The sequence below is a fragment of the Gavialis gangeticus genome, unplaced genomic scaffold (assembly GCF_001723915.1).
Source record: "Gavialis gangeticus isolate Ggan-Ray unplaced genomic scaffold, GavGan_comp1, whole genome shotgun sequence".
In the NCBI taxonomy this organism is placed as follows: domain Eukaryota; kingdom Metazoa; phylum Chordata; order Crocodylia; family Gavialidae; genus Gavialis; species Gavialis gangeticus.
The window spans coordinates 128,136,561-128,153,305 of record NW_017728992.1 but is presented as its reverse complement, the minus strand read 5'-3'; the positions used below and the strand labels follow the sequence as shown (position 1 = coordinate 128,153,305).

General features: G+C 44.3%; 1 protein-coding gene across 6 annotated transcripts in view; it reads left to right on the top strand.

Annotated features, from left to right (window-relative positions):
- Positions 1-16,745, top strand: part of PDE7A (phosphodiesterase 7A) — a 149,040-nt gene that overhangs the window by 99,080 nt on the left and 33,215 nt on the right. For 2 of the 6 annotated variants that reach the window (XM_019527738.1, XM_019527736.1), the window contains exons 3-4: positions 8,218-8,250; positions 8,738-8,821. The exons of 2 other annotated variants lie outside the window; for them this stretch is intronic. In XM_019527738.1, coding sequence (XP_019383283.1) covers positions 8,218-8,250; positions 8,738-8,821 — 117 coding nt within the window. The remainder of the gene's footprint in view (positions 1-8,217; positions 8,251-8,737; positions 8,822-16,745) is intronic. 2 more of the 6 variants (XM_019527739.1, XM_019527737.1) reach the window with 1 other exon arrangement.

The window sequence follows — 16,745 nt, the reverse complement described above, 5'->3', positions numbered from 1 at the left end:
CTGGCACAGGCCCTACTGTTACTGCCCCCCCCACCCTCTGATGCCTTGTCCCCTTGCCATTTGCCCCCTGATTGCCCCCCTGTTCTGTTGCTGTCCCTGGCTGATCCTGGCACAGGTAGAGCCCCAGAGCTGCTTCTGACTTGTACCTGCCATACAGTGCAGGGAGCAGTTGTGCAGGGATCTTGGCCCACCCGCTATCTTCTGGATAGCGATTAGGCCAAGGTAGGTACGGAACAAGTGCTGGAAGGAGGAACCTGCTCTGCAGTGTGTGCCAGGAACAACTAAGGGACTCCCCTGGCACCTGAATCAGCTGGAGACACTACTGCTTCCCACAGCTTCTAGATAGGCTGTCCCATTCTAAGATGAAGCTTTGTTATGTTATGTTATGTCGAGTTGGGGGGGGAGACCTCATCTTGGAATCGAATAAATACAGTATAATATACTTGAGAGAGGATTTTGTAGCTTTTGTTAACAATTTTAATGATTCTGTAATACTCTGTTTTCATGGTTCAGGTATTCCTTTGGTCTGGCTTTAACTTTTTAAAAACATTTCAGAGTGCATCAATAAAAGAAAAGGGGCAATCAAAGACTGAAAGAATTTCACTTGTGATTCTCTTTGTAACAGTGCTCATTTTTTGGCACAGACTTACCTTTCAAATGCCAGAAAATTTAGTTGGCACTGATCTTGGACTGCTCTCATGGCCTTACGGCTTCCTTCAGGGACTCTTTGGTCTGATGAAAGACGCTCTAAATCTGAAGAATGTTATGTTGTTCACCCCGTCCTCCTCGCGCTCTTTCGTCTCTCCACCCAAGTGTAAATCGCACAAGATATTAAAAGCTTTATTTGATTCTCTTCACAGTGGTGACAGAAACTGGGCCCAGAGGTACTTGTCAGTTTCTGGTTATGTATGTTGGTACTAGATCCCTTTATTCCTGAAAATTATTTGTCAGGTTGGTAGGTGGCTCACAGGCCAGATCCAGCCCATGTAGCCACTTGATCTGGCTGGTGGATGGAGTGCTTCAGCAGTTGATTTGACTCAATTCAGGTCAGAGGCAGGCAGGCATGCAGCTGGTGAGCATGAGGACTTTTCCCTGTGTTGCTTTACTGTCTGTCGCTGGTGCTTTTTCCCACAGCGGCGGGGGGCTTCAATAGTAGTTTGTTTCCCCTGGCTGCCTTGGGGGTGAGCGCAGATACTCTCTCTCCCTGTGCTGCTTTGGGGAAAGGGTACGTTCCTTGTGCAGCTGCTATGAAAAGTGGTGATGGTATCTGGGTCCTAGTGCTCATTTGCTATGCACTGGTCTGTCTCTGACCCAAACTGGGCAGTGAAAAGTTGCTGACCCCCTGGCCTAAGTAGTAACAAAATTTATCATTCCAGGAGAGTTGCCTTTATAAGGGAAGTATTGCTTTTTATTTCAAGAATGGAACAGAACTCTTGGGCCCTAATGCACATTAACCAGTTAATTGCACAATAAAGTTAGATGTTGTGGCAGGTCCCCAACTAGCCACAGTGCTGGTCTCCTACTTCCTCTGGGCATACCGCCCGCCTCGCTCACCTGCCTAATTAGCTGGTAACTAGGCAGGAGGCTACCCTTCGAGGGCCCTGATTTCTAAGGGGCGAAAGTATATGCTCCTACCATCTCTTAATGTGTCCCATGCCTCACAGATGTTTCTAACAGATGTGCTCTGTTCTGGCCTGAGGCCAGGTCCAGTTCAGCACGGTGTTAGGCCCTTCTCTTGTGTTCTACCGTATTACGGGGTATACTGCCTCCCTCTCACTGAGGCCTCTCTCACTCTACTGGCTCTTACCTGGTCTCTTTCATACTGCCCTTTCTGGGCCTCACTCATACCACCTCTCCTTTCCCTGGGGCCACACTTACCCTGCCGTATCCTCGGGGGCCCTCAGGTTTGATTCCCATCACTCCCCGACCAGCAAGTGCACTGCCTTTTGGGCATCTCCTGCTGTGTGCATCTGAGCGAGTGCTGTGTGGTTCACAACACTGGTTTGACTCAATCTGTGGTCTCTTGCTGGGACACCCACCCATCTGCTCTCAATCAAGGAGCTCCTGATTCACCCTGTTTGCCTGCAGCTCCTCTGCCGCGTCTCCCATCGGCCTCAGGCCGACCTGTGGCCTCAGGTGCCCGAAGGCTTGCCTGGACTTAACTCAGCCCCTTGCTCACAGGGACCCAGTTCACGCCTCTTATTCGCAGGGTCTTATCTCATGCTCTATCCCATGTTCGCAGGTCCACACAGTTACCATTCTCTACTGTCCCTCACTCCAGGGCCTCACAACTGTCACTCTCGTGCAGGCCTTCCAGTGCCCCTCTGCACCCCACTCTGCACCTCCACTGAGGCACATACTCTGCCCCCTACTCTGGGGCCTGCGGTTGAGCAGGCTCAGGTGCCACTTGGTGTGCCTGGCCCACCACTCTCACTCTGGGGTCTTGCACCCCACACGGGCTCAGGTGGCACATGGGCGTGTCTGGCCTTCTACTCCCTTTGGTATTAAATAACTCCAGCCCCCTCCTTTGGGTGGGTTAAGGTGCCCCTCCTCACCTTTCGCTGGAGATGTAACTGGCCTGGCATTTTGTGGGGACTCCCTTGCCACAGGGAGCCCCACCAGGCCACCCATCCCTGTCAGTGTAGTTTTAAGTCCATGCCCAGGACCAGGAGCCTTCAACCCATCCTCATAAGTTCCTGCCCTTATCTCCTGGTTGTTGCAGGAGCAGCATCCCCACCAGGAGACGTTCCTTCCATGGCATCAGGTAGCAAACTGCTGCCTCCAGCTCTGCTGGCCTGGATCTAAAATAGCCATTCATCAGAGACTGGGCATCACCTGCCGCCAGCTCTTCAAGTGGCAGACGCCAGATGTGCTCTGCCACCCACCTTCCCCCTTGAAATGGTTCCTGGGGGAGGCTTTTTCCCGCTGCTCTGCAAGCAAGCTCCCACAGAGCTTGTAACATCCCCAGAGTGGTGAGCACCCCACTGGTGCTCCTCCACAATGTACTACATGTGCCAAATAATAATTGCACAGTAAAAATGACCAAGCTGTAAATTTGTTGCTTGAAAAATGTAGACCATTTTAAAGTATGGTTTTCATCAAGCTTTAATTTGAACCTATGGCATGTCACACGTAGGGTGATAATGTCTTGCCAGGTCCTCCATTATCCCAGAGTAGACTGCTCTCTCTCCCTGCCCCACTTCCTGCAAGGGGACTCTGACTCATGCTTAACTGCTGCTCCAGGCTGTGAGATGTCTCACTGCCCCTCTTCTTTCTTCAACCAGCCTTCAAGGCTGCTGCTTTAAGAAGGGATTAGAACCTCTTGGTGAAGCCCAGAGTGTAAATAGACACTTGGGTTGACCTGCTTTACTTGTCTGACTTAGGAAGAGGTGGGGGAGGGAATTTTATTCAGAAACCTGTGGGCAGGACAAGCACATAGACAAAAGCACCTCATAAGACCCCTGGAGAGTGAGCCCACCCCCTCTGCCCTTCACCCTGGTCTCCCTGACTCTGCACAAGGGTCCGGGGAGCAGCTCCATTGTTTTCTCATTCCCAGCACAGCTGTAGAGAGAGAGAGAGGACAGCCCTTGCCAGCAGCTCTCCAGCTCCCCTTGTTGGGAAGTACTGACAGAGCAAGTTCCCAAGATCTTTTTTCCCTCTGGATAGCTTGCCCTTTGAATGTGAAGCAGGTCGCATAGCATGACAGTTTCCATTGAGTGATATTGCCTGTTGCTTGATGGAAATAACTAATGTCTGCCCAGGGGCCTTATACATGAAGGGTCTTTTGAGGTTAAAAACTTGGCTGCTTTCCAGAGTCTCACTAAATAATACCCTGTTTTTAATTAATTTCCTCCCATTCTTTCGCTTAGCCAAGAATAATCTTCTTGTTTGCCTTGTCAAGTGCTCAGTAAAAAATACCTTGCTCCACTTTAACTTTTTTGTCCATAATTGGGAAATTTCAACTCTGTTCTGTAGATACAATTTTTCATCACGGTCTCATCTCACCACTATTGTCTCTTGCTCATTGTTGGCTCCCTGTTTCTTTTCAGCTAATTATTCCCCCAAAGTGTTTTTCATTCTGGAGGGTAGGGAATGATTGCAGGCAGACCTGGACAGGGTAGAAAAGTGGGCAGTACACAATAGGGTGCAGTACAACAAGGACTAGTGCAGAGTGCTGCACCTAGGGCACAAAAATATCCAGCACATGTATTGGCTGGGAAGTGATCCTCTTAGCAGCACAGATGCGGAAAGGGATCTCGGAGTTGCAGTGGACTCCAAGATGAACATGAGTTGTCAGTGTGACAAAATCATCAGCAAAGCTAACTGCACTTTGTCATCCATCTGCTGATGCATGATAAATAGAACCAAGGAGGTGATACTTCCCCTCTATTGGTCATACTGCAGTTGGAGTATTGTGTCCGGTTTTGGGCACCGTACTTCAGGAAGGATGTTGGTAGACTTGAGAGGGTCCATAGGAGTTCTACTTGTATGGTTAGGGGCTTACGGGATAAGTCCTATGAGGAGAGACTGAGGGACCTCTGCAAGAGAAGGCTGAGAGGTGATCCTGTGGTCACCTACAAATTCATTAAGGGGATGCAGCAAGGGATTGGAGATGCTCTGTTCACCAGGGCGCCTCATGGTAACAAGGAACAGTGGTCACAAACTGACAGAGAGCAGATTTAGGCTAGATACCATGAAGAAGTTTTTCCTGATAAGGGTGGTTAAAATTTGCAATGGGCTTCCAAGGGAGGTGGTGGTCTCCCCTACCTTGGGGGTCTTTAAGAGAAGGCAGGATAGGCATCTGGCTGGGGTCATCTAATCCCAGCACTCTTTCCTGCCTAGGCAGGGGGTCAGACTCAATGATCTGTTGAGGTCCCTTCTAACCCTACCATCTATAAATCCTTCCAGTCAGTTGCACTGTCTTTGTGTATCACTAGTGGTGTATTTCAGCTGGTGAGCTTGCAGAACAAAATGTTTTCACTCAGACCACTAGAAGAAACCTCTTCTCATTAGTGTCTCTGCACTATGAAACTTTCTGATTTGTAGAATGTTACACAGTTTTAGATGTGTCGTCTTTCTCTCAGCTTCAAAACCAAAGGTCAGCCTAGCAGTTAAACATTCATCCATTTTGGTAGAATGCAAAAAACCACCCCCACCTCTTTTGAAATCATCAAAGTATGATTGCTATAAAGGTATCAAACCATTTTTTATCCATTTTAAGCATTACCATATACACTTTGGGAGTAGTGTGGGGTACTTTAATAGACCATCTGTAATGTCAAACTCTGGACCCTACCAAATGTGAACATGGTCAAGAATGTTTTTCTGGATTGCTATTACTTCTCAGGTAAATATTTGTTTCTGCTACTTATGTGGCTTTATTTGGCAGACCCCAAGTTGCATCTCCCCATCAGTTTAACATGTTCCCCATCAGTGAAAATATTTATTTCTAAATTTACCTAAATTTAATTTTAAAAAGATAAAAAAGAAAAAGTAATTCAGTAAAACTATGAAACGTTTTATATAGGTTTTTGCAATAGATTGTTAATGTAGTTGGCCAATCCACTTTTTGAGACTGGGGAAAGCACTTTCATTTTTATTCATTTGCTGTTTTCATATGCAGATATTATTAATGCATAGTCTTCTTCCCTTTTCTCTCTCTTTCTTACTAATCCTTCTATAAAACATTTTACTAAGGTCACATTAGTAAGCCTATTATTTACCAGCTTTCTTTAAATCTTCACACCTATCAGAAGAATTCTACAGTGTTGCCTTCATATATTCTGGAAAAGTAAGACAAAGGTTTCTTACTCTGCTTGACAAGGTTCTTTGAGTAAATGTGATATCTTTTATTAGACTAACTAAACAGGTGAAAAAATTGTTCTCTGCAAGCTTTCAGGCACAAATACCCTTCTTCAAGTATAGGGAGAGTCATCTGGCTGTGCCTGAAGAAGGGTTTGTGCCTGAAAGTTGCAAAGAACAACTGTTTCCAGTTATTTAGTTGGTTTAATAAAAGATATCACAATTTCCCACAGAACCTTGTTTGCCTATATCCTTAGACCAACATGGCTGCGCTCAACACCCTCTTACTCTGCTTCGCATTTGAACATTTGTTAGCTTTGCAGTCTGGCATTTTTGCCTCAGAGGTGAGGATTAATTGGGGTTACCATATTTCCAGCTCCAAAAAAAGAGAAAACCTGGTGGTGGTGGGTAATAGGATTGGGGAGGGCGGGCAGTGATATGCCGATGCCCTGCACCTGTCTCTCACTCCCAAGTCACAGCCTCCCCAGCTGTACTGCTGCCCCTCACTCCTGAACCACGGTAACCCTGTTCTTGCTGATGCCCCTCACTCTTGACCTGCAGCCCCCCCAGCCCTGCCGGTGCTCTTCACTTTTAACCTGCAGCCCCCTGCTGCCCCCCAGCTCTGCAGCATCTCCCGGTTGCCCCATCCCTGTGAGCAAGGGCACCTGTCCTGGTGCTGCTGACCCGGCCACATAGCTCCCTGCTGCCCCTGAAGGGCCTCCCAGCCCCTTTCTCCCATGGAGGGGTAGGCGCCTCACCCACTCTGCTGCAGCCCCAGCACCCAGACAGCTTCCTCCACCACCAGCAGGCACCTGCCCCCATCATACACTCCTGACAGACGCACATACCACAAACAGTCCTCAAGCCCTGGCCCTCTACCTGCCCCCCATAGGCTTGCCTGCATTTAGCTGCCAGGGATGCTCATGTGAAGTCCTTGCCTCCAGTCGCTCTTCCCAGCCCCAAGCAGCTTCTTGCTAGGGCAAGCCAGTAAGTGCCAGGGAAAACGTGGATGCTGAGCAGACCAAAATCTCGAACATTTGTTGATATTTAAAAAAAATGCCTGGATGGAGATGGGAGGACCCAAAAAGAGGACATGTCCAGGAAAACCCAGATGTATGGTAACCCTAGATTTATGTCTGGATGTGAAGTTAGTTTCCATTTTTCTGAAACCTGCTATCATTTTCATTAAGCATGCTTTTAAAAATTGAAAATTCAAGGAAAGAAGAACTAAGAAATATATATAGGTACTCCTCACTTAACCTTGTCCCAGGTAACATTGTTTTGTTATTATGTCGCTGATCTATTAGAGAACATACTTATTGAAAGTTGTGCGATGTTTGGTTATAATGTTGTTTGGCTGCTGTCTGCTAGTAGGCAACTACTGTGATGTACAGTTTACCTTTGCCAACCATGGTTTTGAGTATCTGTGCTTCAGAGAAGGGGCGGGAGGGTGCCTCTAGTGCTGCTCGTGCCTCTCTCAGCTCCAACAGCCTTGCTGGTGTCCCTCACCCCCCACCCACAGCCCCTGCTTCTCCAGCTCTGTGGATTTTCCCAACTACAGGAACTTTCAGGAACCTAACCCCCGTGGTTGGCAAGGGAAACATGTAATTGGATTTGCTTAACATCGTTTCACTTTGTCAAGTTTTTCAATAACGTAACTACGACGTTAAGCGAGGAGTAGTTGTACAGTCTGAGTTTAGTGGCATTGAAACGTTCTAATTTATGATACACATTGTGTGCTAGGTCTGCTCATCTTTGTGATACTTGCACATTGTACTTGCCAGATTCCATTCATATAAGACTCTGCTTACAGTTCTGACATGAGAAATGTTGTCTGCTGTTTGTTTTAATGATGTCCGTGACTTATGAATAAACTACTTAGAGATGGGGAGGGATGGAACAGTTTCAGTACACTGGAATGGTAGCATTTCCTGGAACTTAAATAGCTGCAGATATTTCAGTACTCCTCGTAAATGTTTGCAATCCAGTCTTTTGTTATCTCCATTCAGCACCCTCAGTTTGTTCCTTGCTTTTACCTTGCATAACTTTTTGAGGAGAGGGTTGTGATATGCATGTAAGAGTTTGATAAATAGGTTTTCTGGGAATTTTCCAGCGTTTTCATATTGTGTTAAGACTTGAGACCAACATAATACTGTGTTACTGTTACAATCGATCCTCAAGGAATTGTCTCAGTTTATAAGAACCAAAAGGATTTTTAATTGCAAGTGTATTTTAATTAAATAATTAACATGTACAAAGAATTAGTAAATGAACACACAGCTTTCAGTTGGTAAAAAGTTAATGTAGACATCAGTATTATGTTAAGAGATTCAGCTTAAAGTTGATTGTTATAGCTGAAGTAGAAAATAGTTCTATGCTCCAAAATTTTAATACTGAGTTTTGGTATTTTAATAGGCTCTTGTGTAATATTCAAACAGCTGAGCACAAGTAAGTAAATACTAGTGAGACAATGTTCTGTTATCTAATATGAGAACATACTGTAAATAGCTTATTTGCTAAAAGCTACCATTTCTAGAATCTTTTGTACTATAAAATGTTATTGTTTTTCTGTGTGTTGAGGGACAAATCAAGTTTTAATATACTTGTTTCCTGTCATATTTAGGTGCATTTTTTTATCATTAAAATGGTGTAGCCAACTGTTCTTAATTTCATCTGAATGCTTACCACATGCTTTTGGCCACATTTGCTTAGGCAGGAAAGAATTTGACAAAAAGCATGCAGTTGCATGTTTAACAAGTCTTCAAACTTTGTTTTGAACTTCACCTCTAAAATAAAAAGCATTGAAATAGGCATATTGTATGAATAAACCTACTCCTTTAAAAAATGAATCTTTACCCCTTTGCAGTTATGTTCAATTGCATTTTATCTCTGCCACTCTTCTACACTTTTATTTCACTCTTGACCCTGTTTCTAGGAGATGTGCGAGTAAGAAGTTGGGCAGGATTTGAAACAGAGAGAAGAGGTTCTCATCCATACATTGATTTCCGTATTTTTCACTGTAAGTATTTAAAAGCAGATAAATGACAAATACATGAAGGCTTCCATTAAGTTTAACTTCTGGGCCTCTAAACATTAACAGAGCTGGCTATCTGGCAAGACTTTTTTTTAATCAACTTTTCAGCAAAATATTTAGCGCTACTCCTTATGCCAAAAATAGTATAGTAGCATCCCCATTGCTCAATAGTTCATACTTTGAAAACTAGTCAGGCCTTTATGGAAATGGAGCATCACCTTCTATCCAACAACTTATGTGCTGCTACTTGCTTGGAGAGACAATCAGTTGAAAAGGGGCACTTCTACTGCTTTTACAGAGGAAAAACAGAAGGTTCTGCTGGTAGTTGTAGTCTTCTATACACACCTTAAGAGTTAGAGTTCTGTAGTTGATTTCAGTGTCCTTGAACAAATCTTAATTATGTGAAAACTTACGTTGATTTAGCACATCCATTTAACACTGAGATGTGTGTGGAAGGGAGATAGACCTAAAGTAAATCCTAAAGTAACAAAAGAAAACAGAACTTAAATTGTTTTAATTTTTTGGAAACATAATTAGCTTTAAACAGTACTTAAATTACTCGGGAGTTAAATGGACATTTGCATTTTTCTTTATGCATTTATATTGCTGTGATTAAACATGTCAGTATGTTCTACAGTACTAAAGCTTGTAGAATCCACTTTAACCATAACTTTGCAGTAGTGATTTTAATAGTAATCATTATTCAATTAAAAATTCATGTTGGAACATCTTAAAGAATCATGTTAAAAGTATGTTTGTACATCCACATTACTGCAAATACAGAGGGAGAAGGTAAATAAAATCTTTGCTGCTTGTAATAAAATGGTAGTGGCAAAAAATTATAGCTGATCAGATTTCAGATCTTTCCTCCTTGAGCTAACTCATTTCTAAAGTTAGGTCACTTACCTCTTAAAACTAGTGACATGAACTGGTGAGAAAACAAAGTTTGAAGAGTATGTACTTTCTCCAGTGGAGGGGATAATGACTTTTTGCAAAACGAGTCCTTTCAACAACTTAGTAATCCTGCCAATATACTAAAATAAGACATTGTAGAAAATAGAGTATATTCATTTTAAACTCTAAAACACATTTCATGAATAAAAATCATTTGACATTCTTTGTTCGTGCCAATCTGGGCATGTTGATGCCAAGGACTTACAGTTAAGAAGAAATCTTCGTGAGGCATTACTGCAACCAGAATAGACTATACTATGCTCATCACTGTGTCATCATGTTGATATTTGTCCATGGGCAGGTCATGACTGTTCAGAAGAAAAAACTTTCACACCCAGCCTTGTTCATGCTGAGGTGCCAACTTTTAGCAGAATTAAACTCTAGTCTTTAGTAACTGTAAAGGCAAGTAACTAGGAGACCATGGAATACCTTGTTCACCACACTTCTCTTGAGCCAACCACCATGGCTAGTTGTCTTGACTCTGTCCTGTACTGAAGGATTGGGGTCAAATTAGGAGGTTGCACCTTGTTTTAGGCCCCTGCGATACAATGAAAGTTTCTTCCCTGTAATTTATCTTGCTGATGAAAAGTTAGAATTGTTTGTATGGCTTCAGTTCCATTCTTCTCTGCTTGTAAGCCTGCTTTATATGAAACATCTATATCCATCTATGGAAAAAAGTGTAAATCTTCCCTCCCTCTGTAGTAACTGATTTAGTTCTATTCAGGGACTTTTTCCCTTGTTAGCCTTGTCAAGCAGAAGTACATGTGTTACCAAATCTGTCTCAGTAGAAATGAGCCTTGACCTTATCTTTTTAGGACCCATACTTGCTTTGGTGTTTCTAGGAGGGTTTTATAGGAAAAGTTTGTTTAGTGCCACATATAACAGACACCTTCAGAAATTTTCCAAATTGAATAAAAGCAATCATAAGAGGAACAGGCAAGCTTGCCATCTTTTTGCCTGGGGCACACTGAGATTCCTTCTAGTCCATTCTTTTATTGTAAAGATGTCTGAAGCAGGCTGTTTTCTCCTCTTGTCTCTACACCCAGATTACCATCACAAAAACTTTCTTCCATCTCACCAGAGACTGTAAATTGATACAACTTGACCAGCAATGGTTTTGGAATTGCACCCCATTTTAAAACGTGTAAATCTTTACTTTAAAGATTGTCTTCTCAGCATCTCTGGGATGAGACAGGAGAAACATTGATGAGAGCTTTTGACATAGAATAATAATGCTCATTATACATCACGGGAATTATTATGCCTTATAGATAAGATTACATAGAACTGGGCATGGTATTTCAAATGAGGACATAATGTTGATTTTTCTGTATTGGCATTGTCATGGTTTCAGAATTTTCTGTTCCATAATTATGCTATTGGTTTGAATCATTAATGTAACAGTAAGACACCAGTTCTTGGTTCTGGTTTAGAGGTGGTGCCTGCTTAGCAATAGCAGTACCCAGAGTCTTTGAGTCTTCAGAGTCAGGTCTGAGTAATTCTCTCCCCCAGCCCTTAAAACACAAACACACTTTCTGGCATGTCTCCCAGGATGCCAAAATTATTAGTTACACCTCTAATCCAAATATTAGCTTCCTCTCCTCACCACTGTTGAATGTTAAAATGACGCCAGGTTTTCTGTTTTTTTGTTTTTGTTTTTTATCACTGATTCATTAATTTAGAACTTGGCAGTGTGTGAGACCCAGTTACTCCTTTTGTTCATTATCAAAGCAATAATACGTGATGACTGGTTCATTACCTTGCATTTGTCCAAATTGGATTTAATGTGCCAATTTTGTGTTGCTCATTCAGTCAGCTTCATTAGGTTTTTTTTTTGAAGTTCCTTTGGCATTGATAAACTTTAATTCTGTCTTCTACCAATTTTGTAATGATTATTGCTGAACCATCTTTCCAGATCACTGTCTTGCATTAAATGACATTTTTTTTCTAGTTGAGATCTTGGGAACATCCTGCTTATTTAATCTTTTGCTGTGATTTATTTTTTACTTTTTCTCTTTTGTGAGATGGTACCCTAGCTTTTTCACCCACAATAACTTGTTTCCCTGAGATTGTCTAGTGTTGAACTTACAGCATAAGTTTAAACTAGATGAGATAATTTGGAGCTTCTGGCCACTGAAGAAAATTAATTTCAATTCTGTTGTCCTGGTAGAAGGGATATAGTTTGTATTTGGCGTTGTATTATAGAAAGGTAAGCTTCAGAGTCACTGTGCTCACAAAGGAAGAGCTTTATTTAGGTTTTAGAGGTGATGTTATGCTGTTTTCCCTGTGAAAATATGGAAAGGATACAAGAAATAAATGTTGACTGGACATTTCTTAGTAAATGCCTTGCTGTGAAAGAGGCAATCTGAATTCATGCCTAATACAATATTAAACTGTCATAATCTACCTGTGGATTAAAGTAAAGTTATTTCATGGAGAACTTGATTGCTCCATGGAGCAAAGGGAGCTAAAAGTAAAGCTAAGAAAAATCTTAATTTTTAATAGCTTTTCTTTTAGGATGAGACTGGGGAAAGAGCATGAAGTGTTGATATATGGTCATCCCTGACTTAGTTAAACAAGAATAGAAGTTAACAATTAAGCATCTAGAACAAAATGGGAGTGTTTTTTTTTGAGACTTAAACTACCATGTTTTCTTTTTTTTCCCCTTCCCTAGGTGGATATTGTCCTAGGAACATGCTCTTTGAGGTTGGCTTATAAGTATGTCCCTTAGCCCTCCTGGCTTTTGTAGGAGAACTTGCTCCTTTATGGGCTCCTCAGCCAGTTCTTCAAAGCAAAATTCAACTTTAAGTAAACAAAACAACAAAACAATCCAATTGTCCATGCCCAGACACTAGGAGGGGAGTCTTGCTACCACAGCAGCTTGGCCCCTCCCTACAGCAAACTGTTCCCTTCACAGCTTGCTTGATTCCTCCTCCTTTATTGCTTTGAAGTTCCCAGTGGGACATACCCTGCTTACCCAAATAGCCCCACAGCTGGGCTTTAACAGGGCTGACTTCCTTTTTAAAGGGCAGACCACCCTTTTACACATCTTCCCCACCAAGAGTGGGTCTGAAATCCACTCCTTCATATCTAGTTCCCCTCCTTCTTGGGAGAAGTTGTCTGTGGCTCTTGGCCTTGCCCTGAGACTTCAATCTGTAAAATAAATTTGCAACTCAAGTCCTGACCATGCTATACCAGGGTGTGTAGTGCATAGTATCTGTTTTATTTCTTTGAAGGTTGATCATCCTGTGTTGGAGAGTGCTGCATTATTTTGGGTACTGTCATGCTTAGCTTGTCTGTTAGTGGGGAAGTAATTGCCTTGAAGCAGGGATAAAGCGTAGATAGAAACTCACAAATCCCAGGAAGAACTTTAGCTGCTTTCTTGTTTTTGGTACAAGGGACTCTACTAAAACTGTTACTTTGTTAATGAGGGGTTTAATCAATGATGTGCCTAGCATTTACTTCTCTGAACAGCTAAGTCTGCATTTTGCCAGGTTCACTGTTAGGCCTGCATCCTGAAGTGACTAGCACTGCCCAGACCTGGTGGAGATGTTCCTTCCTGCTACTTATGAGCACCACCACATCATCAAGATTGGCTGTGGCATGCTTTTGATGCATCGGCATATCTGATCTATTGGACAGACTGGGCAGCATGGAAGTGGGAAGGGAGTGTTCTAAACTGTGGCCTTGTGAATCCTGTTAGTCTTGGGACACTGGTGCAAGGGGTCTTTGCCAGTACCCTTCATTAAATCCAGTGTTGATATATAATTTGCCTTTTCCTAGCTATTACAGCAATTCGTTGATCCAGGGCATTGGGTATGCATCAAACTTAGTAAACTGGACATGGTGTCAGAAATCAATACAAAACCTGATTGTCTTGTTTCATTTGGGAACCAATATAAATGAACTGAACTATTCACTTGATTCTTCAATCACCTAGCATCCTCTATACTTCCTTTTATAGAATTTTCTGTATTTGGAGGAGCCCCTTTTGGATAGGATATCCTGGTTTCAGGATGACCTGATGACTAATCAAGGTGGTTCTTCCTGCTCAAGTTGTATATGCACCTGGAAAGTTTTCCAGCAGAACCTTTGCCTCCACATACTGAGCTATTAGTAGGTTTTCCCCCGGAGAGACCATGCTTGCTCTGTAACTGTTTTCTGTACATTTCCTGTATTTTCTGATAGAGGTTGAGGTTTTCACTGCTTCTTGGGTTCTTCAAGGTTTCAAGTGGCTTACATAGTATATCTGGGACCCCTACTGTCTCCCTACCAGACTTGCTTCATCATCTGCATCTCCAACTCATCTTATGCTTTCACAGGGCCCCTACCATTTAGCAAGCAGTTTGCTCTCTGAGTTGAGAGCAACAACAGGACCCAATCCTCAAGGTGATGCATCTGGAATCATGCAGTCATATTATAGTGTTGCAACACTGGGTTGTGTAGTCCTGAGATTCTTTTAGGTGAATATTTCTGCTAGATCAGAGGTGAGTGAAATACAGCCTGTGGGCCAGATCTGGCTCACCAAGGGATTCTATCCAGCCCATGGCAGGTCCCTTAGTACCACCTGGGAGGCAGCCTGGACTGTGGTGCATGTGGCTGGTCCTGCTGCCCCGGGCGCCTGTGGCATCTCACTTCTCGGCTGCCACTGCTGGCCTTGGCCCCAGTCCCTGAGTACAGAGTACCCCTGCTCATCTGCCCTGCACCCACTGCTGGGGTACTCGGGGGTGGCAGGTGGGTGAGGTCTCCATGGAGACTGGCCCAGGGCCCCCATAGGCCAGGTGTGCTCAGCCAGGTGGATGGGACAGGGCAACAGGTGAGCAGGGAGCAGCATATGGGAGCAGGATGGGCAGGTGAGGCTCAGGCTGAGATTGTGGGGGTGCTGACAGCACAGGGCCAGGGCCTGGGGTAGAGTCATGATTTGTCTCGTATGTCCCTGTGGGGCTCCTGACAGGGACATGTGGGGAGTGAATCACAGCTCTGCCCTGGGCTCTAGCCCCATGCTGTCACTGCTCTGCAGTCCCTGCCACAGCCCCATGCACCCACCATTGTCCTGGACACTGTTCCCTGCCCACCTGCAGCCCCATCCTGTCTGCCAGGCCAATTGTGCCCTGCCTGCAGGGATCCTGGGCCAGTCTCCATGTAGACCTTGTCCTCCTGCTCTGCCCAGTGCCCTCAGTGGTGGGTGCGGGGATACAGGCCTGGGGCCAGATAGGATCAATTGCCCCCCTTCTCCAGCCTCATGCTGGGTCAGGTTATTACCCTTCCCTCCCACCTCCTCCAGCCTGCAGCAGCTCTGCAAAACTCATTAAGTAGCCCTCCAGCCCAAATAAATACCCACCCCTCTGCTAGATCCATCTGTTCCTATAGCTGGAGAGCATATTGGATGACATCAAAACCTCATGCCCTGTATTTGCCAGGTCTCATGAGGGAGGTCCATTATCCCTCAGGGTTGCTTCCCATACAGGAGTTTAAAAAGAGAAAACCCCATTGTGAATTGGGGAATCTCACAGGTACCAAACAGCAAATACAGTCAGCGCATATCCCATTTCCAGGGTTCTGCCAGAAACTTCCTGAAGTCCCCTTCAGAGTCCAATTTAAATCTCTCCACCTGACCATCCTTCTGGGAGTGGTAGGTGGAGGTTCTGTTTGAGTGGACTCTTAAAAAGCCCAAACCTTTTGTAGCAATTGAGATACAGTACCCTGGTCTGTTAATATTTTCTGTGGGAGACCCATATGTGAGAATTTTTTTAATAGTTCTATGGCCATTAGTTGGGTTGGGGCATTACAGATCGCTTTGGGTACCAGATGGCATGATCCATGAATATGAAGATAAAAGAGCACTCTTGCATGTGCTTGGCTCCAATGGTCTGACTAGATCTATCCCAATCCTTTCAAAGGGGGAGTACCCACCAATTGGGGCCACCAGCTGGCACTTGGAGCAGAATACACACTAGTCTTTAATGTCCTGATAAATTGCAGGCCAAAAGAACTTAAGTATACTTTCTTGACTTCCAGATGGGCCTGTCCAGGGTATGTCATGGGCTAACTTCAAAACTTAATTATGGTGTGATTTTTCAGCACCAGTAACTTGGACTTATATGTTCTGGTCATCCTGTCTTGAGAGACCCTCATCAGGACATCCCTGTGCAGTTCAAAGTGGGGGTCCTGAGTTGCTAGGTGAGGGTCTATAAGTGTGTTGTTTGTCTGGGCCAACTGGCTATAGAGCAGGGCAAAGACTAGGTCTACCCTCTGTTTCTGTATAAAATCAGGCCTCTTATGAGCACAGCTTCTTTCTCAGGTTGGTTGCCCAATGATCCTGGTTCTGTGGAGTCTTTCCTAGAGCCAGGTCATTCACATGGTACTCTTTTTCCTTTATCTGTCCTCTTACCAGGCCTCACCCCAGCTGAAATTGTATCCCTTCGGACCTTCAGCGTTACCACCATGATGGAGGCCAGAGTCCAAATACCTCTGGGTCGGAGGGAAATATCTCTCAATTGGTTCTTGAGGTGGTTTCAGTTTACCCAGATCCTGCCTACTTTTTACTGCTAGGCACAGTCGTGGGTGGGAAAGATTGCTGGTCACTGCTCTGGGCTGGGAGTCTTAAGTTAAATGTTTGTTTTTTTTTCCTGGAACCAGCACTGATATGGTTCACTGTCTAAGATAGTGGCTGGGATGGTTTCATACTCCTGTGCCATCTCAACTTGTAGGTGAGTGGCCCATGGATCCTAGAGCCAGAGCTGGCCCAAGCGGTGTGCGGGGGAGTGTGGGCAGTGGCGAGCAGCCAGAGCACAAAGCTGGCAGTGCGCGGTGGCCACACAGGGTGGTGGCACTCTTGGCATGTGCCACTGGTGCTGTCCGTGGGACCTGTACATCACTATCTATGGCACCCGCTAAAGTGCGGGGCCCAGGGCAGTTGCCCTGATTCATCTCTCTCCCCCCCCCCCCAGCTCCT